Source organism: Alexandromys fortis, unplaced genomic scaffold (genome assembly GCF_014885135.2).
Source record: "Alexandromys fortis isolate MF-2015 unplaced genomic scaffold, M_Fortis_MF-2015_v1.1 scaffold_137, whole genome shotgun sequence".
Classification (NCBI taxonomy): Eukaryota; Metazoa; Chordata; class Mammalia; order Rodentia; family Cricetidae; genus Alexandromys; species Alexandromys fortis.
In genome coordinates this window covers 3,172,771-3,200,569 of record NW_026068009.1, presented here as the reverse complement: position 1 = coordinate 3,200,569, position 27,799 = coordinate 3,172,771, and the positions used below count along the sequence as shown (strand labels likewise).

The window sequence follows — 27,799 nt, the reverse complement described above, 5'->3', positions numbered from 1 at the left end:
AGTGCTGGGATTAAAGGCGTGTGCCACCACCGCCCGGCTAAAATTTAAAATTTTTAAAAATTAAAAATAAAATTTAAAAATTAAAATTTTAAATCTTAAATTTAGATAATAGTTCCTAATTCACCCTTTATTTATAGGAAGATTTTTTTGCTTTTTATTAATCTTTTAACTAGATAGTTTCAACTGTCCCTAAATAGACTTATATTTTGGAACATTTCCAATGCATTATTCTTACAGGAGCACTGGCTGGATTAATAGACATTGCTGCTGACTGGATGACTGACCTGAAGGAGGGCATTTGCCTCAGTGCATTGTGGTACAACCATGAACAGTGTTGTTGGGGGTCTAATGAAACAACGTTTGAAGAGAGGGATAAATGTCCACAGTGGAAAACATGGGCTGAGTTAATCATAGGTCAAGCAGAGGTACGTCTTTGCTCAAGATGAGTTAGTCATTGATACAGATAGATCTGTCCACATCCAGTAGCTATAGGATTAATCACATTAGCTGGTTATAATATATACTTAAGGAAAAAAGGTAAAGTCTGTATGTAGCAGAGAGGAATGGAAAAATCTTTAAATACAGTGAGAACAAAGGCAGATTGTTTCAAGTAGCTTTTGTGTCATTAAATGCATGATCATATGAGTCACGTGGGTTATGACAGATTATTTCAAGCTGTGGCAGAGAAGTATAGTTAGTGCAACAAGAAGCTGTGTAAGGTTAATATGTGGATTAATGTATTAAGTCGCTAAGATTGGAAAATATGGATTATGGAAGTACGAGCTATGTTTTATAATTTATAAAATCAGCCTTTCTAGGTTGAAATACTTTAAAAGAATTCATACATTTTTATATTTTTTTTGTTTAAGATACATTTTTAATTAAAATAGAACTACCTCCTTTCCTTTGTCCATCCCCTCCCAGGTACCCTTCTTCCAACTCTTTCTATGGCCCCCTTACTCTTTGCTAGTCTTTTATTATTGTTAGGTAGTGTGTGTGTGTGTGTGTGTGTGTGTGTGTGTGTGTGTGTGCGCGCGCGCGCGCGTGCGTGTGTATGAATTTGTAAATATATCCTGCTGAGCCTGGTTTTGTTTGTCTATTTTTACAGCTGGCCATTTGTATTGGATAACTAACATTGGCCATTTGTATTGGAAGAGGCTAATGCTTGTAGCCGGTGTTGGTTTATATAGTTCTTTGTCTAGCGGTGGGGTCCTGTGAAATTTTCTACCTTTCCACATTTAATGGGTCTATTAATATTGCCATTGTTCTGACCTTGCTAATGCTGCCTTTTTCTAGGAGATACTGTTTTAAGGTAGAATTCCTTGTATTTTGGTTCTTAAAATTTTTCTGTCCCCTGCCCACTGAGAATAATGCAGAAACTTTGGTATAGACATATCCAGTGGATCTGGACTCCCTACAATCCATTGATCTCTGCATTGTGTACTGTTAGAGTTTTCAGAGATGATCTCCACTTTCCAGGAAATGTGCCTCTAAACAAAAAGGGTTAGCAGGTCTTGGAGTGGAACTATGCTTATGTATTTGCAGATGGTGGAAGGGCATATGTTTTTCTTTGCAGTACTACAATATTTAGTCATATTATTACAATGATGTTCTGTAATAAAGCTTAAATTTAGGTTATTAGATTCAACACTTGTATATTCACATATGGATATACCTCTCTATATTTTAAGACTTGTTTATTCATGTATTTTATGTGTATGAGTGCTCTGTTTTCATGCATCCCAGAAGAAGGAACCTGATCTCACTAGAGAAGGTTATGTGCACCATGTGGTGCTTGGAGCTGAACTCCGGGCTTCTGGATGAACAGTCCAGTGCTCTTAACCCTTGAGCCGTCTCTCCAGTCCCATGGATATATTTTAAAATTTTCATTATAGCCAAAATTAGGTCAAAATAATATTTTTGGATTATATTCCATTTGTTTTTTACCCTGCTTAATTAAAGTCAGTTTAATGGTCTTCAGGAGAATTGAAACAGAATGAAATCTGAGTGCAGCCTTTGGAGAGATGGTTCAGTGGTTAAGGGTGGTCACTGCTCATGCAGAGAACCAGAGCTCAGTTCTCAGCACCACATGGAAGCTCATAGCTCTGACTCCATTTCCAGAGACTCACATTATCCTTTTCAGTATTCTGTGGGCTGCTACATGCTTGTGGTTCAGTAAACTCACACAACCAAACACATCTACACATTAAACAAACAAACAAATAAGAAGTCTACAAAAGAAAGGAAAAATCCAAGTGCCAACACCATTTACCTCTACCAACAATTTCTAAAACATTTGTGGATAGGCATAGGTCAGTGCTTATGTATGTGTATAACAAGACTTTAGAAATCAGGAAAACTAGAAAATTTACCTAATGGAAATAAGGCTTCTTACTATGTATAGTGATTAGCTTTTGGATTCTACTTAAACACTTTGTTCATATAAAGCTTTTATCATTGTGGAAATAAAAACCAAGAGACTTTTCGAACTTTTACCCAATTGTGTGTGTAGTGGCATGTGGTCATATTCTCAGCTGCTTAGGAAGCTGAAGCAAGAGCATTTCTTGAACCTGGAGCTTTGAGCCTGGGTGAATATCTGAATCCCAAATCCAAAAATACTAATAACAGTAGTGATAAATTTTATGTAAGTTTCTAATGTTGCAGGTACTTGAGTTAGTGGTACACTGTAAAACTCATGTTCATACTCTAAGCTGTTTTTGCTTTTTAGGGCCCGGGATCTTATATCATGAACTACATAATGTACATCTTTTGGGCTTTGAGTTTTGCCTTTCTTGCAGTTTCTTTGGTGAAAGTATTTGCTCCATATGCCTGTGGCTCTGGAATTCCAGAGGTAAGCCATGTAGTTAGTCATTGTTTGAAAACTGTATGTTGCCTTTTATCTTTAGGAATTGTACTTTTTTAGAAAATAGAGTTTTTTTTGTAAATATAAAAAAAATTAAGTATAAGCTGGAGGCTGGAGAGATGGTTTAAATTATAGTATAGAGGTTGATTATCATCAATCAATCTCTTTCTCTCTCTCTCACATACACACGTGCGGGCGTACACACACACACACACACACACACACACACATGTTTCACCACTAATATATAGCTCATGTGTTGAATTAGGAGCGGCGGGGCTGCGTCCCCGGCACCTGGCCGCCCGCATGGCTAGCTTATGCCCGAAATAATTACACGGAAACTGTATTCTTTCAAACACTGCCTGGCCCGGCTAGTTCTAGCTTCTTATTGGCTAGCTCTTACATATTGTTCTAACCCATTTCTAATATTCTGTGTAGCCCACGAGCTGGCTTACCAGGGAGGATCTTAACCTGTGTCTGTCTGGAGTGGGAGAATCATGGCGACTCCCTGACTCAGCTTCTTTTTCCCAGCATTCTCTTCTGTCTACTCCGCCTACCTAATTTTCTGTCCTATGAGGGCCGAGGCAGTTTCTTTATTATTAAGAAATCACTCCCACATCACTCATGAATAAGTTTAAACAACAAAAACTTCAGAAATGCTTTATGGCCTGAAGTTCTTTGGTGGATTAGTTATGTTTTGCTGTTTGACTGATTGTAATGTATCCTTCCTTTCTAAGACTGCTGACTAGGTTAAATAAGCTAATGACTCATAAATTTGATCATTTTGCATTTTAAGGACAAAATTTGACCACAGTAGGTCAGTAATATCGGTACTTATTTTTTATCTCATCCGTAGTAATTTAAAGGAGAATAATACTTAGGCTTGAACTCATTTAATTCTGTTATTTAATTTTTTTCTAACATATCCTTTAAAAATAAATTGTGATTTGTCAAGACTGTATAGGTAAATTTATCTTTAATAAGAAGTCAGTCCCTGCAGTTGTGACTGCCTGTCATTCATCTGCTGTGATGTAGGTTAGGACAGTCCGTATGATTACAGTGTGGTGAGAAGGTATAATATCTTTATTCTTGACAGACTGAACTGTATCTAAGTACTTTATGTTTATTCCTACAACAGAAATTTTTAAATTTGCCTTTAATTGATTGCATTACTATGACTTTACCATGAGATAGTATTTTTATTTGTTCTTGGGATAGGGTTGCCTCTTATCTTTGGTTACAGACATAATTATATGTTACAGATTTATTATATGTGGTTAAAAAAATAAAGTTTTTTAACTATGAAATATTTTATAGTTTGCCAAAGTTTGGTAGGTAGTTTGGTGAGTGAAACATGAGGTTGTTTCTGCTAAGTTAAATTCTTGTTTCCTAAAGTAAATTAACTGCCTTCATCTTCCTTTGTAGATTAAAACTATTTTGAGTGGATTCATCATCAGAGGTTACTTGGGGAAATGGACTTTAATGATAAAAACCATCACATTAGTGCTGGCTGTGGCCTCGGGTTTGAGTTTAGGAAAAGAAGGTCCCTTGGTCCACGTTGCCTGTTGCTGTGGAAATATCTTTTCCTACCTCTTTCCAAAGTACAGTACAAATGAAGCTAAAAAGAGGGAGGTGAGTGGCCTCTATAGCTCATTTAGCAGGAAAATGAGTGCTACATAAACTCGATGTCCCTTGTATGATTTCCTAGTGTAAAGATCTAACGCATTTGTATAAATTGTATATTCGGATTAAATCTTGACTGTCAATGCTGGTTCAGCCAAGCTAGCTAGAACCCCTTTGCTTTCAGTTGACTTCTCAAAGATCTTTTCTATTTTTATTCACTTGGCATTTGACATTACTGCATATTCTAGCTTGGAAAGTCAGGCTATGATTTCCTCCTGGAGACAGTATCTAATGTCATGGAAAATGGGTGTGATACACAGAAATTTGTGAGTGCCTTCAGGACTTTTGAAGTCTAAGTCAGAAAGTTACCTACAGGGTACAAGGGAAGTCTCCTCACTCGGATGCTGTAAAGCCTGTCATTTCCCTATGCAAAGCCAGCATGAGCTTTTCTAGCGGACCGTGAAGCTAGGCTGTAGCTCATATATTGTGGGTGTTTCTAGATGAAAAGCGGGATCCTGAGCAATTCTAGAGACTTGAGTTTCTTTAAGAGTCTTTAATTCCATTTTCATACTCTAATCTTGCAGCCTTAGATGGTACAGAGATCTTATGGTTGTTAAGGTGTGGCCTTTACATCTCATCAAGGATTAAACTCAGGCCCTAGTCTTTCATCCTGCTGGGACTGATATAACAGCCCCACATACATTTTATCAGTTTCTTTAATATAAATAATTGTAGTACTTTTTTTGTTTGTTTTTTGAGACAAGGTTTCTCTGTAGCTTTGGAGCCTGTTTTGCAACTAGCTCTTGTAGACCAGGCTGACCTCGAACTCACAGAGATCCACCTGCTTCTGCTTCCTGAGTGCTGGGATTAAAGGCATGCACCACCATCAACCAGCTAGTGCTTTTTAATTTTAGTTTTGAGGTATTATTCTTGGATATAGAGATCCCCAAAGTGGAACATTTAAAAGTATCATATTTTCATCTTTGAATGGTAATTGTGATTTTATTACTTGATTATGTATCAGTACTTAGGAAGTATTTGTTAACATTATAAATTACGGTACTGCTTCATTTATTAGCTAGAAAACTAGGGCTTAAACTGCTAGCAGAACTGGGTGGTGGGTGGTGCATACCTTTAATGCCAGCACTCAGGAGGTACAGGAGGTAGAGGCATGCGTGTCTGAGTTTTAGAGTTGAGTTTTAGAACTCTATAGAGTGAGTTCCAGGACAGCCAGGTTGGTTACACAGAGAAACTCTGTCTGAAAAGAAAAAAGAAGGCTGGCAGACATACTTTAAATTGTATACAGTTAGTCACAGAATGTGAATTTAGATTTCTCTGATTCCAAAACCTATGGTTTTAGCTATTGTGCTATTACTATAATTGTATATATAAGTTTAGGTATGTTAAAAAGCAAAATATCCAAATCCTGTATTATGAATTTTTAGGTGGTATTCTAAGTACTTTGTATATGTATATATCATTATCATGATCATTTTAGAAAGAAGAGGAAGTCTCAGAGAGGTTGAGGTTCTTACCATGGTTGTATAGCTGGTCTGCAGCAAGGCAGCTTGATACAATTCATGCTCTTTATAGTAGTATAACATTTGATGATTTTCCTTTAAATATTTACTGGATCGAAGTAGTGATAGGGATAAAGATTCCTAAGAATAATAATTCAATAAATTTCCAAAGAAATTACAGTATCGTTGATTGTCTACGGGCAGAAAATCACCAGTGATCAGGTGTCTTTAGAGAGGTGCCCAGGGCCCACAGAATGTGTGGGCTCTTCTTCCTTGAAACTTCTCTGCAGTTGAGTTGGTGACTCAAGGGGCTGCTGTTGGTACTTTTAGAATGAAGCCTTAAGAACATACTTAGAGTGATATCAAGTGTGGCAGGATGTTCAGAGTGCTTAGGATAGTTAGGAATAAATACTTGCCTTTGCTTCACAAGGAGGATGTGTAAGCTCAGAGGCGGCATTTGGAATAGCATGGAATATAAAGTGTGTTTGCTGGGTTTGATCAGGAAACTAGAAAGAAGCCATGTTCTCTTTGTAGGTGCTGTCAGCCGCTTCTGCCGCAGGTGTTTCTGTAGCCTTTGGGGCACCGATTGGAGGAGTTCTTTTTAGTTTGGAAGAGGTATGTACAAAAACAGCATTGGAAATGACACAAAATTACGTTTAAAATTGTATCTTGGTGTACTTTTTATTTTTGTAGCTAGTATAATAGAATTTGTTTTTGAATTTTTAGAAAGTTTTAAGTAATTCTCACATAAAAAGTAATATTTTATATATAACCCACAACTACAGAAAATTGTGTTTTAATTTTTTCAAAAAAAGATTTGTTTTAAATTATTTGTATGCATCTGTGGTCTTCCTTTTTATATTTTATATAAAACTATGCCCATGTATGACTTTAATATTTTTCTTTTAGTTTTATAGAAGAGATAAACCAACTCATTTTAATGAGTTAACAAGAATTTCTAAGGGGACATTTATTTTTAGCTAACATTATTGAATTAGATATGAAACTCCTTTTGAAAAATAAACAATTCTTGGTATTTTAAATGATTATTAAACATTCGCAATCAATTATCGTAAATTTGTAGTTACAGGATAGTCAAAGAAAAATTTTTATTGGGGCAAATCATATAAATCACACTGCAACAAAATTTGAGCTAGCTACAATGAAGTTGTATTTTATTTCTTGTAATAAAACAGAAATAGATGATAGCATTAATTTTTCTTTTCTGTTTTTTAGGTTAGCTATTATTTTCCTCTCAAAACTTTATGGAGATCATTTTTTGCTGCTTTGGTGGCTGCATTTGTTTTGAGGTCCATCAATCCATTTGGTAACAGCCGTCTGGTCCTCTTTTATGTGGAGTATCACACACCATGGTACCTTTTTGAACTGTTCCCTTTTATTCTCCTAGGAGTATTTGGAGGGCTTTGGGGAGCCTTTTTTATTAGGGCAAATATTGCCTGGTGTCGTCGACGCAAGTCCACCAAGTTTGGAAAGTATCCTGTTCTTGAAGTCATTATTGTTGCTGCCATCACTGCTGTGATAGCTTTCCCCAACCCCTACACGAGGCTCAACACCAGTGAGCTGATTAAAGAGCTCTTCACAGACTGCGGGCCGCTGGAGTCCTCTTCTCTCTGTGACTACAGAAACGACATGAATGCCAGCAAAATGGTCGACGACATTCCTGACCGCCCAGCAGGTGTTGGAGTATATTCAGCTATCTGGCAGTTGTGCCTAGCACTCATCTTTAAAATAATAATGACAGTATTCACTTTTGGTATCAAGGTAAGTGCTCATGTGAGATGATACTGGAATAATTTAGAGATGTCCAAACTATTTATGTATAATGAGAAATGAAATTTTATCCATAATGATTACAATTCAGACACCAGAATCAGAAAAGACCACATTGGTCTGAAATCCAGAAGTTTCTGATAGCCTCTGGGGACAGTGGGGCAGAGTTTGTTTTTCTGCATTTTTCATGGTCTAGGGGCTGCATGCATTCCTTGGCTTATGTTCCCTTCTTTCATTTTCAGAGCCGTGGATGGCTGGCCAAGTCTTTCTGTTGTCTAACTCTTAGAAATATAAATCCTGATTTCACATGAAAAATAAAAAACCCTAGAATTACTTTTAATTCACTCACATAATACAGGGTAATCTCTTGTTTTAAAAGTCAGCTGGTGAACAGCCTTAATTCTCTGCAGTCTTGATTGTTCCTTGGCATGTAACATGTTCATAGATTCAGGAGAAGCCATTATTCTATCTTCTATACTTCTGTAATATGTTAGCATAAATGGACACCATGGTTTCAGAATCAAATTGCTAGAGCTATAAACTCTGACTCTCCACCAAGCATTTAAAAATGCTGTGTCCTGGACCTTCGCCTCTTCTGGACTCACGAGTACAGCTTTCTCCTGAATGCAAACAAAGAGAGCAGATGTCAGCTTGCCCTACACTGTTCCTTACATTAGGAACCTGCCCTTTCTGCAGCAGCTGATACTTGGCAGGGCTGGCACACTTTCACACCCTGTGCTCGTCTGCAGTAACGGCTTTATTTCTGTGAGCTTGATCATTTTGAGTTTAAGATTGCTTTTGTCTTGCCTTTTTAGTCCACTGAATATCAAATTTTAAAAAAATTTAGTTTTATTCTTATTTTTTTTTTTTTAGCAAAGTTAGTTAAAAGAGCCATTAAAGTGTTTGCTTTTCCCTCCATAAATCCCAGCATTATTACTGTCAGTAGATTCACACCAAGTATTCAGTGGCTGTAGCTGGCCAACCCCAAGGAAGCTGGAAGCAGATGGCAAGACTTGTTAAGTCCTAAGCTTTGGCCAGTGGATTATAACCGAGGATTGTGAAATGTGTTTTAATCCTTTGCATTGTGTATCTCTTTAATTAGCTCAGTACATGCCAATATGTTCTTTCCTTATCTTCCAAGAATTTCTGCCAGTAAAGATTTTTCAGTTTTTAGTTGATTCGCATGTATATTCCATGCAAAATAATGGTGGCTCTGGAAATATTGCCTGACTTATGCTATAACACTTGAAGAGTAATGTCTGCTGTCTCTACCATTTGTAAAAGTCTAGTGGAAGGACAGTCTTGGGAGATTTACTGCTTCACATGGAACACATTTCAGTTTTATGGGAAACATCAGTCACTTTTTGTTTTTTACTCTGGACTACTGAAACTTTTGTTAGAGGGTAACTAAGGATTGCCTAGGATAAAGATGAATAAACTGTGAGTTATTTTTTCTTTGCCTTAGAGAATCCACACGGTACTGAAGTCAAAGAATTATGGAACTGTTCACTTAACAGGGTTTTGCTGTAGTTTAATTTGTACTAGGATTTTAGAATTTCATCAGGATATGAATGGAGTCAATTATTAGGAACAAATCCATAGAATGTAGTTTCTGTCACGTGATTAGAGCGTGTTGCTTACTGTCACAGGTTCCGTCAGGCTTGTTCATCCCCAGCATGGCCATTGGAGCAATTGCAGGGAGGATTGTGGGTATTGCCGTGGAGCAGCTTGCCTACTATCACCACGACTGGTTTATCTTCAAGGAATGGTGTGAGGTTGGGGCTGACTGCATCACACCGGGGCTTTATGCCATGGTTGGTGCCGCCGCGTGCCTAGGTAATGTGATTATCTTTGCTTGTTTGTGGATATTTGCAAGTCCCAGAAAGAAGAGAGCCAGTGTTAATATATTCATGTTTATTTGGTTGCTAGGGGGAACAGGATGCAAGGTGGAGGGGAAGGAATAATTGTAAAAGAAATGAGCCACTAACATTCCAGTACTGGGTTTTGTTTTAGTTGTCTATTTGTTTAATGTAAAAATTTAATAATAGCATATTTGTAATATTACATAATGTTTTATGACAGAAACCATCTTGGTACAACATAGGCTTAATCTGAATCCTGTCCAGGGAGACTGTTTCCTCACTGCTAATGACCTGGCCTATCTTTAACCATTGATAGAGCACGTTTCAGAGTAATTTCACGTTAGACTCTGTAGTAGTTTATTGGCCTGAGTAAAAGGTTTGTTTTTCAGCCGTCTAGCATCTAAGGTAACATTTGTAGAAAATTAAGAAATAGTAACTATTCATTTTAGTGAAATAAAAGCAAAATAATGACTCTAAATCTGCAAGAATCTGTTATTTTCTCTGGCATGAAAAAATTGTTGGGTTTTAAATTTAATTTTTCTAACAAAGTTTGGTGTGATATTTAATAATAGTAGGTCCTTTGATTTTCTTTTTGCTCAGGGACTCAGAATTTCAGAAGTGTAATACTAGGTGAAATTAAAGAACTGAGTAATTTTCATCAAAGTAGCGAGTATTTCTTTAGCTTTCACCTTCTTTTTAGCATTGTGCTAGGTATAGTAAATGATAAGAGAAACGTGGTAGTGGGCTGGCCTCCTGGGAGCTGCACCCGGGAAGACAACAATGAGCTCTGTCTGTGGCTGAGGGAACGAAGAGTTGAAGTGCTCCGGGAAGGAAACAATAGGAGTCTTAGTGTTTTTAAGTTAACTTTTAATTGAGAAATTATACATGTCACCCTCCTACTTCTCAAACTTTGGTCAAGATTAATCACATAAACATACTTAAGTATATGTTTATGTGAACCCTCAGTCCACAGTTCTTTTCTTTGGGTCTGCCTTCTTTCCACTTGAAAGAAGGTTTTTTTTGGGGGTCCACTTCTTTCCACTTACTAATGACAATTGCAAATTCTGTGACTCTTTGGGATCTCATTTCTTCAAGCAATTAACTTTAGGGTCATTTTTAATCAGACAGATCTGTCTGGTTCTCAATTCCTAATACCATGTTTAAACATGAATGGGTTCCAGTCATATTCAGGTTTTTTAGTTTTTTAAGCTGTTATGTGAAGAATTATACAGACGTTTGGAATATTCTGATGGGGAGGTAGTTCAGTGAGGAGGAGCATTTGCAAGCATGAGAACCTGAGTTCTAACCCCCAGCGCCCATTCCAAAAGCCAGGCGTGCCTGTGCATTTCTGTGAGCCCAGTGTTGGAGGGCGGAGACAGGTGATCCTGGGTGCTCACTGGCCAAGAGACTGTTCAGACGAAGGGCAGTGTAAGACTTTTTTTTTTTTTTTTTTTTTTAAGGAGTAAGGCAGAGAGCAGTAAAGAAAACAGCAGGTGTCTTCCTCTGGTTCCCGCCTGTTCACCCACATTCGTGTACTACATGTGTGCGCACACAGACACACACACGCTTGGTCCTTTATACTTTAAATAACTGTCTTGTGTCAGGCCTGCATAATAGTCCTGTGACTAAGTCAGAGGCATAGAGTTACTCTCTGAGGTTTTTCCAGAGTAATCTGATTATAGGAAGATTCTAATGCAAAGATAAATTCATATGAAAACACATTTGGAATTGATGCTTTGAAGAAATGTAACTATTATTTAGTACATTGTTAATATTTTGGGCAACAAGTTGAATTGGTAAGAAATAGAGTAAAAAAATAGTATCTGAGTTTACATCAGAATGAATTTATATTTGAAATTGTTCAGATTTGTTGCAGAGTTCTGGATTTGCCATTCTTGGCCTGATGGTTGGAAATGTTCCTTTAGTTATTTGATATTTACTTTTCTCATCTATAAAATGGAAATACTAGCTTGTCTAGTATGATTATTCGGAGGATCACATGAAGTAACATATTAGCAGGGTTCCAATTAAAATAAGCGCTTAGTTTAAAGACAAGCGAAAGCCTTTTAAAACTGGCTGGAACATGCTGACTTAGAGTAGATTCATAATGTATAGTAGTAGATCCTTTTTTAGGCTAAGAAACAAAAAAGTTTAATGAACTGACAAGTTTTTCCTTCCTTCCTTTCTTTCATTTTCTTCTTTTTCTAGACAGGGTTTCTCTATGTAACAGCCTTGGCTATTCTGCAACTCACTCTGTAGACCAGGCTAGCCTCGAATCCACGGAGATCCACCTGTCTCTGCCTCCTGGGTGCTGGGATTAAAGGCATGGGTGAACACCTCCTGGCAACTTCTCAGTTTTTTCGTTACATTTATATATTTACCTTGGGGCGGGGGGAGGTGGTTTCAGAATAAGGGTCAGTGGACAGTTTATGAAAATCAGTTCTCTATTGCCATGTGGGTCTTGGATTGAACTCAGGTTATCAAGCTTGGCATCAAGTGCCTTTACTTGCCAAGCCATTGAGCTGGTCCCTGTTGTTAAGTCCTTTGACCAAAAGAACAACATGATGGAAATGATGCTAAAGCTGTGTGGCTGTGAATGCCTGTCATCCCGCAGAAATGTGAGGATTGCCAGTTGGAGGCCAGCCTGGGCTACGTAGTAAGTCCTTGTCTTTGAAAACAGAAAGTAGTACTTAGTTGTACTAGTGACTTATGAAGTGGGTTGACTGTCACAGGGTCAAAGAGTCAAGGAGGTAAGATGCAGTGGTATTAAAATGAGAGCACAGGGACTAGGGAGATGGCTTGCAGTTAAGAGCACTGGCTTTCCAAAGGACTTGGGTTTTATTTGTCACACCTCCCCATGGCAGTTCAGAACCTCCAGTTCCAGGGCATCTGACATCCTCTTCTGGCTTTCATAGGCACCAAGTGCGAACATGTACACAGATACAGTATATGGGCAAACAGTTGTACATAATGCATAAATATTAAAAGTTTATTTAAAAAAGAAAAAAAACTTTTTTTTTTAATTTTTTTGAAACAGGGTTTCTCTGTAGTTTTTGGTGCCTGTCCTGGAACTAGCTCTTGTAGACCAGGCTGGCCTCAAACTCACAGAGATCCTCCTGCCTCTGCCTCCCGAGTGCTGGGATTAAAGGCGTGCGCCACCACCGCCCGGCAAAACTTTTTTTTTTTTAATGAAAGAATAATTTGGGTCCTGGACTAGGTTGGTAATAGTGAGAATCCTGAGAAAAGGACTCGTAGGCAGGTATTTTGCAGAAGAATTCAGATCTGTGGATGTAATAGTGGAGATAGTAGAATAAAATTAAGTTTCCAGTAGAAATCGCCTAGATTGTTAGGAAGCACATGTGTAGGAATGTGGGATCATGGAAGCTGATGACCCCTCTTAGGTGAAGAAGAGAGATTTGGATTTCAAATGTTGTTTTCTTTGACAGCCGCTTCAAGTTTTTTTTTTTTTTATTTTAAATAGTTTACAAAACAGGTGTGGTGATGATAACAGAAACATGGGAGAGGCACCAGTAGGTAGCAAATAGATTAGGGTGACATTTCAGAGAGTGATCATCTGAGTCAATGAATAGATGCATTCCTCTCCCTCCATCCCTCCTTCTTGGGATAATGGTTTCAAACCCAGGTCCTTAGACATGCTAGGCAAGCATCCTCCCCTTGTGTTAGACTTCCCCCTCCAGCTCCAAAATAGATGAATTTTTTGCTCAACAATATCGCTTGCATTGTTAATAAATATCAAAACTTCAAAGTGTTTTACATATTTTGAAAAGACACAGAGGAAATAAATTTACTATTCTACTATATGTTTAATTTATAAATTGGTAGCAAGCAAGAGAGAGAAATGATGTACTTATTTATATTTAAGAGGTTATAGTAAGCTTTTATAAGAGTGAAATTTATCTTTGCTGCAGCACAAAATCAAAATGACAAAGTCGTTTTTCTTGGTCAGCCATAGTTTGATTTTTTTGGTTTTAATATAAAAGATTTAGGAATGTTACATTAATCATTTCTGTGCTATAACTGGTTGGTTTTTCTCTGGATTGTATTAGAAGTAATGGTTATTATCCTAAGAGTAGTTGTTGGTTTTGGTGATAATGCTTTCCACTGGTTGGGGCCTGCCTGCATTCAGCTGCCTAGTGCAAGACCCTAGTACTGTGGTGGTTAAGAGCCTGTCTTTCCTGACCAGTGCTTTTCATTTCTTTCAGGTGGTGTGACAAGAATGACTGTCTCCTTGGTTGTTATTGTTTTTGAACTTACTGGAGGCTTGGAATATATTGTTCCTCTTATGGCTGCAGTAATGACCAGTAAATGGGTTGGTGATGCCTTCGGTAGAGAAGGCATTTATGAAGCACATATCCGACTAAATGGGTACCCTTTCTTGGATGCAAAAGAAGAATTCACTCATACAACTCTGGCTGCTGACGTCATGAGACCTCGAAGAAGTGATCCTCCCTTAGCTGTTTTGACTCAGGACAATATGACAGTAGATGACATAGAAAACATGATTAATGAAACCAGCTACAACGGCTTTCCTGTTATAATGTCAAAAGAATCTCAGAGATTAGTGGGATTTGCCCTCAGAAGAGACCTGACAATTGCAATAGGTATGATTTCTAAGAACACCATCATGAATGTATATGGCTTTTGTGTTATAGATTTACAGAAGGAGAGAAAGCATTGAAGTTTAATTGAGGGGCAAGTGATGTTAATTTATATGCTTTGAAGTCTGAGTTCTCTAGGAAAGGAATTTAGGTCTCCGTGATTGTCTTTCTGCCTGGGTGGGAAGGGCAGTAAGAATTGTCACTTTGGTCAGCAACTCTAAATCTTCTTCTCTGTGATGTCAGAGGCGAGAGAGGAGATCTCTAAGCCATTGAGCTACTTCCTAGTGTTTTGGGCAGTACCTTGAACTAGGAATGTCAAACATTTGGTCTGTCTCAAATTCCATTGAGTAATTGCCATTTCTCATCACCCTTCCCGCTCTCTGGGGGTCGCTTTTCCAGAAAAAAGGGAAAGCCATAAACGGTTCTGGAATTCATAGAAGAAGCTAAAGGAAAATGGTTGGGTTTTGAAGACAAGACAGTGCTAAAATTTTCACTAACGTATATTCTTCCCGACTGTGGATAGATGCTGCTTTAAACTTTAAACAGTCACTTGACAGAGACTGTTGCATAGGAAATAACATTACTTATGGGATGTGGAACGTTAGATACGTGAAATATCAAGGTGTGGCGTCAGAATGCTAAGTCATAAGACTATTCATCTTGAATATTTGCCAGTGTGTACTTCTATAGATTTAAATTTTTTTAAATCTGTAGTAAGTATATGTTTATGTGTGTTATTACACTATATGTTATATATACATAATTATACATTATTGAAGGAAAGCGTTGTCCATACTTAACAAAATATGACCTTTGAAATACCAAATTAGATGTATTCTTTTTAATAGAGAATTAATCAGAGAACAAGTTTTTAGAATATTAAATCCAAATGAGAATTTTTAGATTATTTAAAATTAAAAAAAAAAAGCATTGAAACTCTTTAAAAATCTTCTGGATGGCACTGGAGTTGAAATCTGGCCCAGCACACCCCTGTAATCCTGTTGCTTTGGAGGGGGAAGCATAAGGGAGTGCATGTTTGAGTTTGCTGGACCGTATCACAAGACCTTGTCTTTAAAAAGAAGGAAAAAAGAAAATATGTTGTTTTCTACTTCAAAGGCCTGTGAATGAATGACATTAAAATAATTTTAAAAATAAGGCAACTTAGCAGAGATCATGGCACATTGTGTGTCTAATCAATCAGGCTCCTTAAAGTACTTTGTGCATTCAGATGCTAGTCATGTTATCTTAAATGCTCCTCTTTTAATTGACAAATGGAAACTAATGGTAATGTAATGTTTGGTAAAATCATGCACTGCGGGATGTTAAACTGGTTGGTATTTGCAACTGCACGTTTATTTCATGGTGAGGACTAAAAACATAAGTTTAAAGTGAAAATTTAAAAATTAAAGTGACAGTTCTTTATTTGGTGGAAGAGGTTAAGACAGAGTTTCTTTTAGCCCAGGCTGTCCTCAATAATATGTATATAGCTGAAGATGATTTTATAACTCTTGATCATGCTCCCTCCACTCTCACAATAAAAAATACCGTTTCTTAAAATGACACGTTTAAAGCAAAGAGGCTGAGTCTTCATTTCTGATACCTCATATCACAGAGGCACATTCCAAAATACTTTTTTTTTCCCCCTACAATTCAGCATTTTAGGATAGGGCTGCAGCTTGGTTGGTAAATGTGTCTACACCAGGCTCTTGATTGCTCCTCAGCACTGCAACCAAGTAAAAACAAAACTGTTTAGTCATAAATGTGTAACCTCGGAGGCACCAGCATGCTTTGGTGTCACATTAAGGAATAAAATCCCTTAATTTTCCTCTTGAATTAATTTGACAAAGAGCAAGGGCACGGCTGCATTATCTGCTCTCTCCCTGTGTCTGTAGCTTTCTGGGCTGTGCCATCTGTGCATGTATCTGTGTCTACCTTAATTCTGCTCTATGTCTGACTGTCCCTCTTGCTATGCGGTGGTGTAAATCTGTCCTTCTGTTAGTGTCCCTCACAAAGGGCTTTGTTCTGTGTTGTTCCCAGTGTTTGTGGCAAATATTTGCCTCTATAAAGTTCCTTTTGAACTGTGTGCTGTTTTCAGCAATAGCACAACACACATACAGGCATGTGTTACTCTGGATCAGGAGCATGGAAGAATCATAATTTAAGAGGGAAGCTACGCATTAGCTTAGGGTATATAAGCTAAGGTTACAAATGGGGACGCCAAGACAAGTCAGGTTGTTTGTTACATTGTTCTCTTAAAGAGGGGTTCAACAAACAGGCTGAGTACACAACAGGAAATCAGTTTATTTATAGTCTTAAGTGACCTCAAGTGTATTATTAACTCAGAAGTTCCAGTCTCTGAATGTGAGAGACATCTTCCTAAAAGGTATCAGCACATCTAAATGTTTGAGTAGTTCGGGTTATTTTCTTTGGTGATATATTTGTTGTTGTTTGTATATTTAACATATCACATTGTTAATATTGTAGCTACATGTTTTTTTAAACTTTCACTTTTTATACTGGAGTTTAAAATATTATATATACCCCTATTATAGTAAACTAAATTTGATTGGCTATTCCTGCTAACCTAATTGCATGTAAAAACTTTCACTCTTCGTACCTTTTTTTCTTTTTCTTTATACTTCTCTCATACAGTACATCCCAGCCACAGTTTTCCCTTCGTCTGCTTCCCCCTCCCCCAGATCCACTGCTCCTCTCTTCCCCTTCTGAGAGCTGGCCTTCTAGGAATATCCACCAAACACTACATAAGTCACAATAAGACTCATATCAAGGTTGGTCAAGGCAACCCAGTGGGAGGAAAGGGATCCCAAGAGCAGGCAAAAGAGTCAGAGACACCTCCATTCTTACTCTTAGGAGTCCCACAAAAACCCCAAGCTAAACAACTGCAATATATAGGCAACAGACCTAGCACAGACACGTGCAGGCTGTGTGATCGCTTCAGTCCCTGTGAGCCCCTATGAGTGAGCCCTGCTTAGTTGATTCTCTGGACAGTGTTCTGGTGTCCTAGACCCTTCTGGCTCCTACAACCTTCCTTCACCCCTGTGGGGTTCCCTGAGTTCTGCAGTGTTTGGCTGTGGGTCTCTGCAGCTGCTCCCATCAGCTACTGGAGGAGGACTCTCTTCATACTCCTCTCTTTGATATTGTTGTCACGCTGTCCGTCATTGTTATTCTGTGCTCTAAGGGTATGTACTATTTACACTGTACACTCCGTCGTCATGCACATGTTGTGTTCTGGGCTGAAAGCAACCTCAGGAGCCATCTCTGCTGGTCACTAATGGATGTCTTTTCCATACCGGGACCATACCTTTCAGGTCACCCATCTGCTGGCCCTTAGGACCTCACTTAGTGCGCTGTTATTCAGTATGTTGATAGCACAGCCGAGTGCAGCTTCACTAGTCAGAAAGACTAAGCATCACAAAGCTTTTATTTAGAAGCAGTAATATTCTCTTCTGTCTCGTCAGACTGGTGCTTATTATTTTGGCTTAAATATTTTTGTAGCAAAATGCATGTGCAAAATATTTTCACTGTAACTAATACTGTATTTATACACACATAGTTTTCAGTTCATATTTACTGAAAAAAACAAGCACAGAGCTGGATGACTATTTCACTTGCATGTTCTGTCCATGTTATGGGTTTCTGTTCTCCTGTGTGTTCTCTCTTGCACTTTCTGTCTTGCACTCTCAAAGGTGGGAGAAGAAACAGGCAGCTAGACAGAGCACATTGGAAGGGAGGAGAAATCATAGAACTTTTATAAATAAAACAGCCTAGCCGGGTGTGGTAGTGCATGCCTTTAATCACCAGGGAGGCAGAACTCTATGAGTTGGAGACTAGCTAGTCTAGTTTACAGAGCTAATTCCAGGACCCTGTCACAGGGTGGGGAGTGGGTGAGAAGTCAGTCTTTATTCACTTGGGAGTGTAATTGTAGCTAGGAGGAGCCAGCTCATGGACAGTGGTGCAGTGTAGAGCAGAAACAGCAAGGGAGACGTCTCTAATCATATGTCCACTGCAGAATAAGAAACATTCAGCATAAGTGGGCTTGATGACAGGTTCTGTAGTAAACAGCTCTTGTGATGTGTACAGGTTTTATATAGAATTCCTTATTTCAAACATGCTTCCTTGTCTCTGCACCATTGAAGAAAATCACCCCATGATAAAATTATTGTCAGGTTCCATTTTATTCAAATAGGGAAAATGGCTTTATCAGTTAATTCTCTTTGAAGTAGAAGATAGGAAAAAGAAAAGGGACCAGAAGTCTTAGAACTTGTGCCACATGAGCAAAGTTGCATTTAAGAAAAGAAAACTCATTAATTGAAAATGTTTGCTCTTCTTTTTCTCTTTTTCAGAAAGTGCCAGGAAGAAACAAGAAGGTATTGTTGGCAGTTCTCGGGTATGTTTTGCACAGCATACTCCGTCTCTCCCAGCAGAAAGCCCTCGGCCATTAAAACTGAGAAGCATCCTTGATATGAGCCCTTTTACAGTAACAGACCACACCCCGATGGAGATTGTGGTAGACATCTTCCGAAAGCTGGGCCTGAGGCAGTGCCTTGTAACTCACAACGGGTAAGTTTAGCACAGCACAAATCAATTCACTCCCTAGAATTAATCTTTTCAGGGCAGAGTGTGAGTCAGGTCCCAGGCGGGAATGTCTGACTTGGTTTGGTTATAAATTCAGGGTCTCAGGCTTCACAGCTGCCTGAGTAAGGATGTAAGCTCTGCTGTTGTCAAGGATACTGGGGTTTCAGAGCTGGAGAAGAATGAAGAGCTTGTTGAGCTTAAGGTGTTTTTCCCCAGGGGATGGGTACTGGGCTCAGCCTTCAGGGAGCATGGCAGAACCAATTCCTTTGTGTGCTTCATTTCTAGTGGATAGCTTTGTCATGCATCTCCTTCTAGATATTCTGCTATGTGCTATTTGAGCCAGTATTTATCATTAATTAAATAATATATAGAATTTGTAGTTTTGCTAAAAGTCTTCAACAATATTGTTTTTCTTCTTTTTCTTTGTTTTTTCCTACCTTCTCCATAACAAATCTGCCCATAAACTGAACTGCTAATGGCATACAAGCATTCATGTATTTGGAGCCTTTTATTTCCATTATATTATTTTTCTTAGTAGAATTATTTTTGTTGTTGCTGAGTCAGGGCCTCATTGTGGCTGGAAGAGTCTGGAGTTTGTGATTCTTGTGAACCTCATGAGGTTGCACTGAGGTCACAGGCAAGCACCTCCTTGCTGGTGACTTGGTGGAATTCTTAGAACATTGTTTCATGTGAAGTCATGGACAGAAATGCTAGGAAAAGGAAACAGATGGTTTTCTGGATTCGCTATGAACTGAAGGCTCACCCTGAATTGTGTGAAGCTGAGTAAATGCTGTAGGAAACAATCAGAGAGTCCAACAGATTTTAAAATTTTGTATAAAACATGTGGGTAACAGAACACATGACCCCTCTATAGAGTAAAGGGGCTTAAAAAACAAAAACAAAGGAATATAATTTACTGAACATTTTCATACTTTTTTACATAATTCTGCACTCTGCAAACTAGGTGTTTTGGCAGGTGTTTTGTTGAAGTTAGCGCTCCAGCTCATAGAAGCCCAGACTCCTGCTACTGTTCTTCAGTGTTCTCCTGTACTGTCCTACTCATTGTCACACTGAGTCTTTCTTCATGATCTTTAATCTCTTAGAACATTTTCTGGGCCTCTACAGTAGACCATATTGACTTAGGAATACCAGTTTTTATACTTTTATTAAAAAAAAAAAGCAGAAAGTGGGAACATTAGAGCCATGTTCAGTGTTTAGCTTCTGGATTATAATATAAATAAATCAAAGATGTGTTTCACATAATACTATGGGCTACAGTTTTATTTTGTTTACTATTGTCTAATTTTAAAAAATGGTACCTAACATCATTGTTTAAAACTTAATAAATATTGGTTAAATGGTGTATCTTTCAATAAGGCTTGACCTTGTGCCCTTTGAATCATTATATGACTCAATTGGAAACTAAATTTTCCTAAGCTAATGTTCTGTGCCTGGTGAGTGTTCTCTTCTGTACTGACAAATACCAGTTCTGTACGTGGTGATTAGCTATTACCACAAGGCCCTGCTGTGGAGGGTAATTTTCATATTCCACTTTACTGCTTAATTGACAGGACTTTGGCAGTACAGATTCTAGGAAGGAAAATAGTTAAGGATTACATTAATTTTTAAGGGGGATAACAGTTAGTTATATACAATTTTATTTGCTGCTTCTGCTGGTGTATGTATAAAGTAAAGGAGCTTTCTTCCTCCAGGGGGTCATTGTCTCTGACTTCATCCTATTTCTTACTTCACAGAAAGTAAGTGTATTCAGAAAGAAAAAAGATAATATGGAGAAGAAAGTCTTGACTTTATTGTCTATGAACTACTTACGCAGCAGGGTGTTTTATTCAAAGTTGTGGTTAAAAGCATGTTTGAAAGGGAAGACCGTGCAGTTCTCAGTAGCCATGTGTGTTTCAGCTTCGCGTAGTACCAGCAGGGGGAAGGAAAACACAACAGAGTTGGGACCATGGTTGCAAGAGGGAAAAAGAATAGAGAAGTAGTGAGAAGAGACCTGAACTGTGCTGTCACATTTGATACTAACAGAACTTGTCAGAGTCCTGTAGTTTACAAACAAACAGGATGGTCGTAACGCTGCTAGAGATCCTTGTCCTAAGTCTGCCGCTCAGGGCTTCTTGGGAACTTCTCAGAACTCTGGAGATGTTGATGTTCCTTGATTCTCCAACTGGCAGTGATGGAATCTTGGCCATCCTAGCTTGCCTGAGAATCCAGACATTTTGGTGGGGTGAGATAGGATGCACTCTTGGGATTACTGTTTTCTTGGGACACGCTTTGGGAAATGTCAGCTACTGCCATGATAACTTCCACCCCATTCAAATGCAACACCAGTTATTCTCAAACACTTGGCATTGACTTCCCTTGCCCTTGGAACTAAGAGAGAGTGGCACTGAAGCTGCTTTCCTCCTCAAGTCAGTCTTCTTGGGAGAGTCTGCAGTTCTATGCAAGCGTCCCAAGGTGGCTGCTTGGTCTTTGCAAGTGTATCATTTTGCCACCCAGTGACCGAGCTTACCAATACAAACGATAAACTGAAATTAATCATTTTACTTAATTGGATAAACAAAGAATGCACAAGAGTCAAACTGGTGTTACTGTATTTAATTAAGTGCTTCCATAAAATCTATTGAATTTATTGCTTAAAATCCTTTTTATTAGCATGTAGTAGTTGTACAAAATCATGGATTTTATATTTTCATATAAGTGTACAATGTACATTGCTTGTATTCACCACCACCCCAAAATAAAAAAAAAAAAGAAAAAAAATTCTTAAATATTTTTCCAAAGCGCATTTCTCTAGTGGGCAAATGCTCATTTTATGTGGTACAGTTTTTGAGCTTATTGGAGAGTTTGTTCCCATACTCTGAAAACTCCACTACATTGAACCTATTTTTGCCTTTAAATGTTTCTGCCCTTCCTGCTTCCAGCACCAGCCGTCACTGTTTTATGAGGGAAATATTTGTAAAGACCAGACTGCTTTGAAGTCCCATAGTGACCCTCTTTAGGAAATCAGGCTGGGGCAGTGGTGGCATAAGCCTTTAATCCCAACACTCAGAAGGCAGAGACAGGCAGATCTCTGTGATTTTGAGGACAGCCTGGTCTACAAAGAGAACCCTATCTCAAAATATCAAGACAGCAGCAATAGCAACAATAACAAAAGAAATCAGAATTTCCAAGACAGCTTAACAGGGAAGTTAACTTAAGCAGAGAAATCACTAAGGAGATGCCTGATTATTCTGAAGACATTTGAGATGGGCCCCTGGAATTTATATCAGGTACATATTACAGTCAAATTCGGTTATTTGTTGTAAAGTAAGCATCAAAATATTTAATATTTAAATCGTCTAGTTAGGTAGCCTTATGAGAATTGATGAAAATCATTTTGTAAATGTAATATAATAACTGTAAACTGAGAAATAATTACTTAGAAAAATATACATTAAAAGTCATTTTGACCTCTACTCATTTTTATAAGAAATGGGATTTAGGGCCAGGTGGTGGTGGCACACGCCTTTAATCCCAGCACTCGAGAGGCAGAGGCAGGTGGATCTCTGTGAGTTCGAGGCCAGCCTGGTCTACAAGAGCTAGGCTAGTTCCAGGACAGGAACCAAAAGCTACGGAGAGACCCTGTCTCGAAAAAGAAAAAAAAAAAAAAAGAAAAAAAAAAAAAAAAGAAATGGGATTTAGTTCCTGAAAATGAGGTCAGTAGTATTTAAGTGCTCTTCCTTAATTGGAATTCCAAATAAATAGTAAAATCTAGAAGATTTAACCTTTCTTAGGCATTCAAACTCCCCCCCCCCCAACACACACACACACAAAACGCTGAGGTAGATCAAATAACTTTTAGCTAAATTGTTATCTTAGAAACTGAAAAACGTGTTCATCCAAGGAGAGGACACTGAAACCCATCTCCCAGTTTCAGAGGTCTGTAGCTGTGTATCATTAAGTTTCCTCTGTATTTTTAGTTTTTGTCATCTTCATAGTTACTATTTTAGTCATACTTTCATTATTTTCATTTTTAAAACGTAAGCCCCACCCTTAGAAACAGTATTGTGTCACTTTTGAAGTTAGTAGGGTGTCTGAAAACGGAACCTAGATTTTTAGGTCTTATTTTTATCTCAAGTTCATGAGAAGCATTCTTATGGTTTATGTTTATTTCCTTCTCTCATTCTTTGTCATTATGATTGGAAGCTCTTTCAGTTTGACTTCTCACAGTTATTAGCATAATAATCTGTTTCAGGATTGTCTTGGGGATCATCACAAAGAAGAACATTTTAGAGCATCTCGAGCAACTAAAGCAGCACGTGGAGCCCTTGGTGATTAGCTGTCAGCTCTCCTCACTAGACCCTTAAGTCAGGAGGCATGAAACTTGTGAACTGGCAGTCCTCCCCCCACCATGCACCAGGCCCAGGGCTCTCGCAGATGTCTGCGAGCTCCCTTAGATAGACTGTCTAAAGTCCGTTCTTAGAAAGTAAGCAGCGGCTCACAGTCTCAAAATTAGGTAAACTTTAAGAACTTCAGAAAGTCTGGTGGTTGAATGAGGAGACATTATTGGACATGCTTAAATGTGAAAAGTCTCTCTACCTTAGTGGATTCACCGGTCTCTGAAGACTCCTGACTGGTTAAAATAATGCCTGTCCTGTCACACCCCAACCTCTTTTATGCTTCCTAATCTGGTAGTTTTGTGGTAAATCTAAGCTCTTTTGTGACTTTAACTGAGCTTAACAAGTAGAAATGCTGACCATTTAATTTTTAGTGGGCACACTAACCGAACACATGTGAATGTATCTGCAATCATAGCATTAGTTCCCTTTCTGCCACCCCTTGCATATGTTCAGTTAGAATGTGTGTCCTGCCATTTCGTTAGTGGATTGTTCATAGGTCATGTATGTGCCCCCTTGTATGTTTCTAGACTCTCATAAGTAGCTTTTGTGTTAGTGGGCTTTATATCTTAGTGGTGTCATTGATTACAGATAAATTTTGATTGATGCATAACCAGTTGTCTGGCTTTAGCAATTAATGCCTCAAATTATTTTGGCCTGCAATTTTCATACCTACATGAACCTGTCCCCATTTGTTTAAGTACACAACTGAGTATGTATTCCTGTTGTATGCTAATATTTCACAAGTGTTTCATGCATCCTTTTTTAAAACTACTAACCTCAGTACAGTAGCTACTCATTCATTCTGCTTTCTGCTTTCCCTGTAATCATCGTTTAGGATTGCCTCTTGATTTTCACCTACTTTTTAATGTAAGCATTAACACCCAAGACTTTCATAAAAGCACTGTATTTTCTTTGGGGGGAGCACAAAATTGTAAAACAGAACATAAGTATGCTTTCATAAACCCGGGTTGTGCTGTAGGTTTATTCTTGCCTTCTGAAGTTTGGGAGGTGAAGCTTTGCGCTGACTGTTGCTTTTATATTTCATCTCAATTATATGTGCTTTCATGAATATTCTGCATACAACTGGGTAATCTGAAAATTATTTCTAAAGATTTTTGGTTCTACAAAATGTTTAGGTTTTAAGTTGTTTTCTAATGGGAATGTGTTCCTTTTTCAAACTGGATCAGTATTATTTCCTGTTCATATTTCTTCCCAGTTTTTGTTCCATTTTTGTCAGCATACTTCAATCAAAATAGCTCTATTGCAGTGAGTCTTGCAGTCCTCAGACCTAGTGGCAAGGACTGTACACTTGAGTGACCACAGTACTTTTTATGTCAGAGGACGGCTGCTGGGTAATTTCATGTCTTCACCAGTAAAACACTCTGTAAAAATGCACAATCAGGCTGCTTGCTTGGCTTTCTGTTCCTGTCAACAAAAAGAATTTATCTGTAGATTTAGCTCCTGTTTCTTTTTCCATTTTAGTTTAATAGATCTTTTTTGTTTATCCTTTTCAGGCGCCTCCTTGGCATTATAACAAAAAAAGATATCCTCCGTCATATGGCCCAGACGGCAAACCAAGACCCCGCTTCAATAATGTTCAACTGAGTTCTGTAGATGAGGAGAGAGAGGAGACAGAAGAGGAAGTTCGTTTGTTGAATAGCACAATTCTTTAATATGAGGGACTCGTCCACTTTTTTCTTCTTAAAAAAGAAAAAGAAAGAAAGGAAATACAAGCCGAGCTTTTGCAACCTGGTTTGCAAATAATGCTGGGAGACTGGAGGGATTGTTGGGGAGGGAGAAGGAGCAGGAGTGAGGTACCTCCCTCACTGATGGAGCAGTAGTTCATCTTGTGCTCTTCTGCACTGAGGCTATGCAGTGCGAGTGCAGGCCTGAGCCTTCATGGAGCCTTCACTGGAGTCCTCAAGCCTCTGGCTGTCCTTCAGCACCACAGAGACTCTCAGTCCCTGTTTCTGGAGGGATCACTTTGAATTGAGCCATCTATTAAGACTGCAAGGTCTTGCCCTTTTATATCAGAACTGTTGTGTTTAACTCATGAAATGTATAGTTAAGCATTACCTTTCTACATTCCAAAAGAGCTTCTCTCTCCTCCCATCCCCTCTCTCCCCTTTTCTGATCTGTAACAAAACCTCTTTAAATTGGTGTGTCCTTTTGAAGCAGTCCTTTCTCATATTGAGACGTACTGTGATTTGACTGAGGTTTCATCACAAGAAGGGAATGTTTCTTGTGCCATTAACCATGTAGTTTGTACCATCACTAAAGGCTTGGAAACGTGCACACACACCACTGCTGGCCAGCAGGTAAAATCTTGAGATGTGAATGAAATCCCCCAGCTTGTGTGATGTGTGGTTCAGAATCAGAAACAAAGAAACTTGACTCTAATCAGTTTTATTTTTTCCTCTCAGACTTTATGGATAATGTGAACTAGTCGTCTGCAGATTTTCTGTTTCTGAAAGGACTACTATGACATAAAAGTGCTGTTCAGCATCACTGAACACAGGCTGCTGCTGTGACAGCAAAGAGAAGGAAGGAGTCTGTTCAGCTGTACCTGGAATTAATTGCATGTTAAACACTGGAACTTTTTTCTTCAAATTAGATTATTCTTTTATTTCAGGATGTTTCGCTGCTGACACTGGAGATGAAATGTAACTCATAACTTGCACTAAGTGTATATTTCTTTTCTTAAAAATTTACCATTCTTATTTATATTTTTATGGATTAAAATTTATAAAATACAGATCAGTTAATATTGCACTTAAATAATTTTACCTTTTTAATGTGATTTTTTTAATAGACTAATTCTGACTTACAAATATGGGGGTACGAACAAAGATTACAATGGGCGCAAGGGTTTAAGAAGATGCGGTCCCTTCTGTGACCCAGAGTGCACACGATACCTTCTGAGTTCTCACTGCCATCTTCTGGTTATGCCCTCTGACCTGTCCATCCTGACTCACAAGCTAGAAAGTTGAAAATGCCATTAATTACTATCCTTGTAGAAGAAAAAAAAAGCAAACAAAAATGAGAACAATAAAATCATAATCTGAGTATACCCTTTGAATCATTGAGTAGGTCACGACCTTCCATGAAGTGTTCAGTGATGATTTGTTTGGATAGCCGCGGTGCACGCTTTTGCAGGATTAGGTATAAGGTACTTCAGAGTATTTGGAATTGTCATTGAAATGCCTGTTTTAATCATGGTCTTAACTCGCTGCTGGCAAAGACAGTTCACTCACTCACTAGACTGGCCCAGATATCTGAGTTTGCATTTTTGGAAGGCAAATGCATTTGTGCAGACAGACATTTTCTGAAACAGCTGGCAATGAGCCATTTTTACTATCTGTGAGATCACATTAGCTCTGTATGATCTTGATGACTTAAAAGATCAGGAAGCCATATTAGGATGATCCCAAGTTTAACAAACTTTTAGGGTTTTTCAGCTGTGCTGTTTGCCAGTATTTTTGTCTTCTGTTGGCAGATTTCAAGATTTTTCATAGCCCCTTCATTGTTCTTTGGCTAAACAGAGTAAGCTCATTTTTAATAATAGTCTATTTGTGGTGTGCAAGGCCCTGCAGGGGTACAGACTCCTTAGCATCCCTTTCTGGGTTCCAAGTCTTCAAAGGAGAAGCCAGTTTCTTGGAGCATCACATAGTGAAACTGAACATTATTTTATTTTCCCACTTCCTTTTCAGATTCTGCTCCCATGACCCATCTTGTTTCAGAGAGTAACATTTCACGGTACATATTAAAGCATTCGTTTTCTTCTTCGTTACATTTCTCTGTTTCTGATGTGTCTTACTGCTGAAAACATGAAAAGCACCGTGTTTTTAATGCATTCAGAGGTTTGGGTTTTTGCTTTTTTCTTTACAGTATTACCATCTGTTCTATTTTTCTTTTTCATACATTGTTTGGTTGATTTTCAACCAAATAAGATAGTGGAGACCGTGAACTACATGTGCCTAGCTAATTGGCAAACTGATTGACCAATATTGAGTACAGCGCCTTATTTGAGTACCCTTTTAAAGAAGGTATGATGAAAATGGGCAAGGGTGTCAGCATCTCTTATTAATAATTGCTTTTGGTTTTGGTTCCTGAAGAATGCTTAGTTGTTAATCTGTGATGTTGCCTAGAGCTGTATTTATCTGTTTTTATTTATACTAGTGTAGTAAAGCTGCATATCATTACAGTAAAAATGATTACTGTGATGAGTTAATAAGAAAATCTATTAAAATCTCTACTTCAATGTGTGGTTTGGCCTTTAATTGCATCTGTACCAGCAGCCCTCCCCTGCACAGCGCACTATGCAGTCAGTCAGTGTAAGCCAGCGTGGCTGGCACATGCAGCCTCAAAAGAATGGTGCTTGCAATGTTTCTGTCAGGTTACAACTGTTTCCTCTCTTGCGTTTTGAGCAAGGAGCCAGAAGAGGAGGAGAATGCTGGATTGAGAATGTATATCCACTTTTCTAGCAACAGGCTAGGGCCCCCAAGTGTCAGCACAGAAGATTCTAGTT

The 27,799-nt window shown here is 38.3% G+C and overlaps 1 protein-coding gene across 1 annotated transcript in view; it reads left to right on the top strand.

The window, feature by feature from the left end:
- Clcn3 (chloride voltage-gated channel 3) overlaps positions 1 to 27,532 on the top strand; it is an 80,997-nt gene extending 53,465 nt beyond the window's left edge. Inside the window, exons 4-13 of the mRNA XM_050161841.1 lie at positions 198 to 425; positions 2,729 to 2,851; positions 4,289 to 4,495; positions 6,541 to 6,621; positions 7,243 to 7,788; positions 9,447 to 9,633; positions 13,883 to 14,281; positions 18,643 to 18,859; positions 23,127 to 23,202; positions 24,786 to 27,532. Of these exons, the coding sequence (XP_050017798.1) occupies positions 198 to 425; positions 2,729 to 2,851; positions 4,289 to 4,495; positions 6,541 to 6,621; positions 7,243 to 7,788; positions 9,447 to 9,633; positions 13,883 to 14,281; positions 18,643 to 18,859; positions 23,127 to 23,202; positions 24,786 to 24,944 (2,223 nt within the window). The 3' untranslated portion in view covers positions 24,945 to 27,532. The remainder of the gene's footprint in view (positions 1 to 197; positions 426 to 2,728; positions 2,852 to 4,288; positions 4,496 to 6,540; positions 6,622 to 7,242; positions 7,789 to 9,446; positions 9,634 to 13,882; positions 14,282 to 18,642; positions 18,860 to 23,126; positions 23,203 to 24,785) is intronic.
- The last annotated feature ends 267 nt before the right edge of the window (positions 27,533 to 27,799 follow it).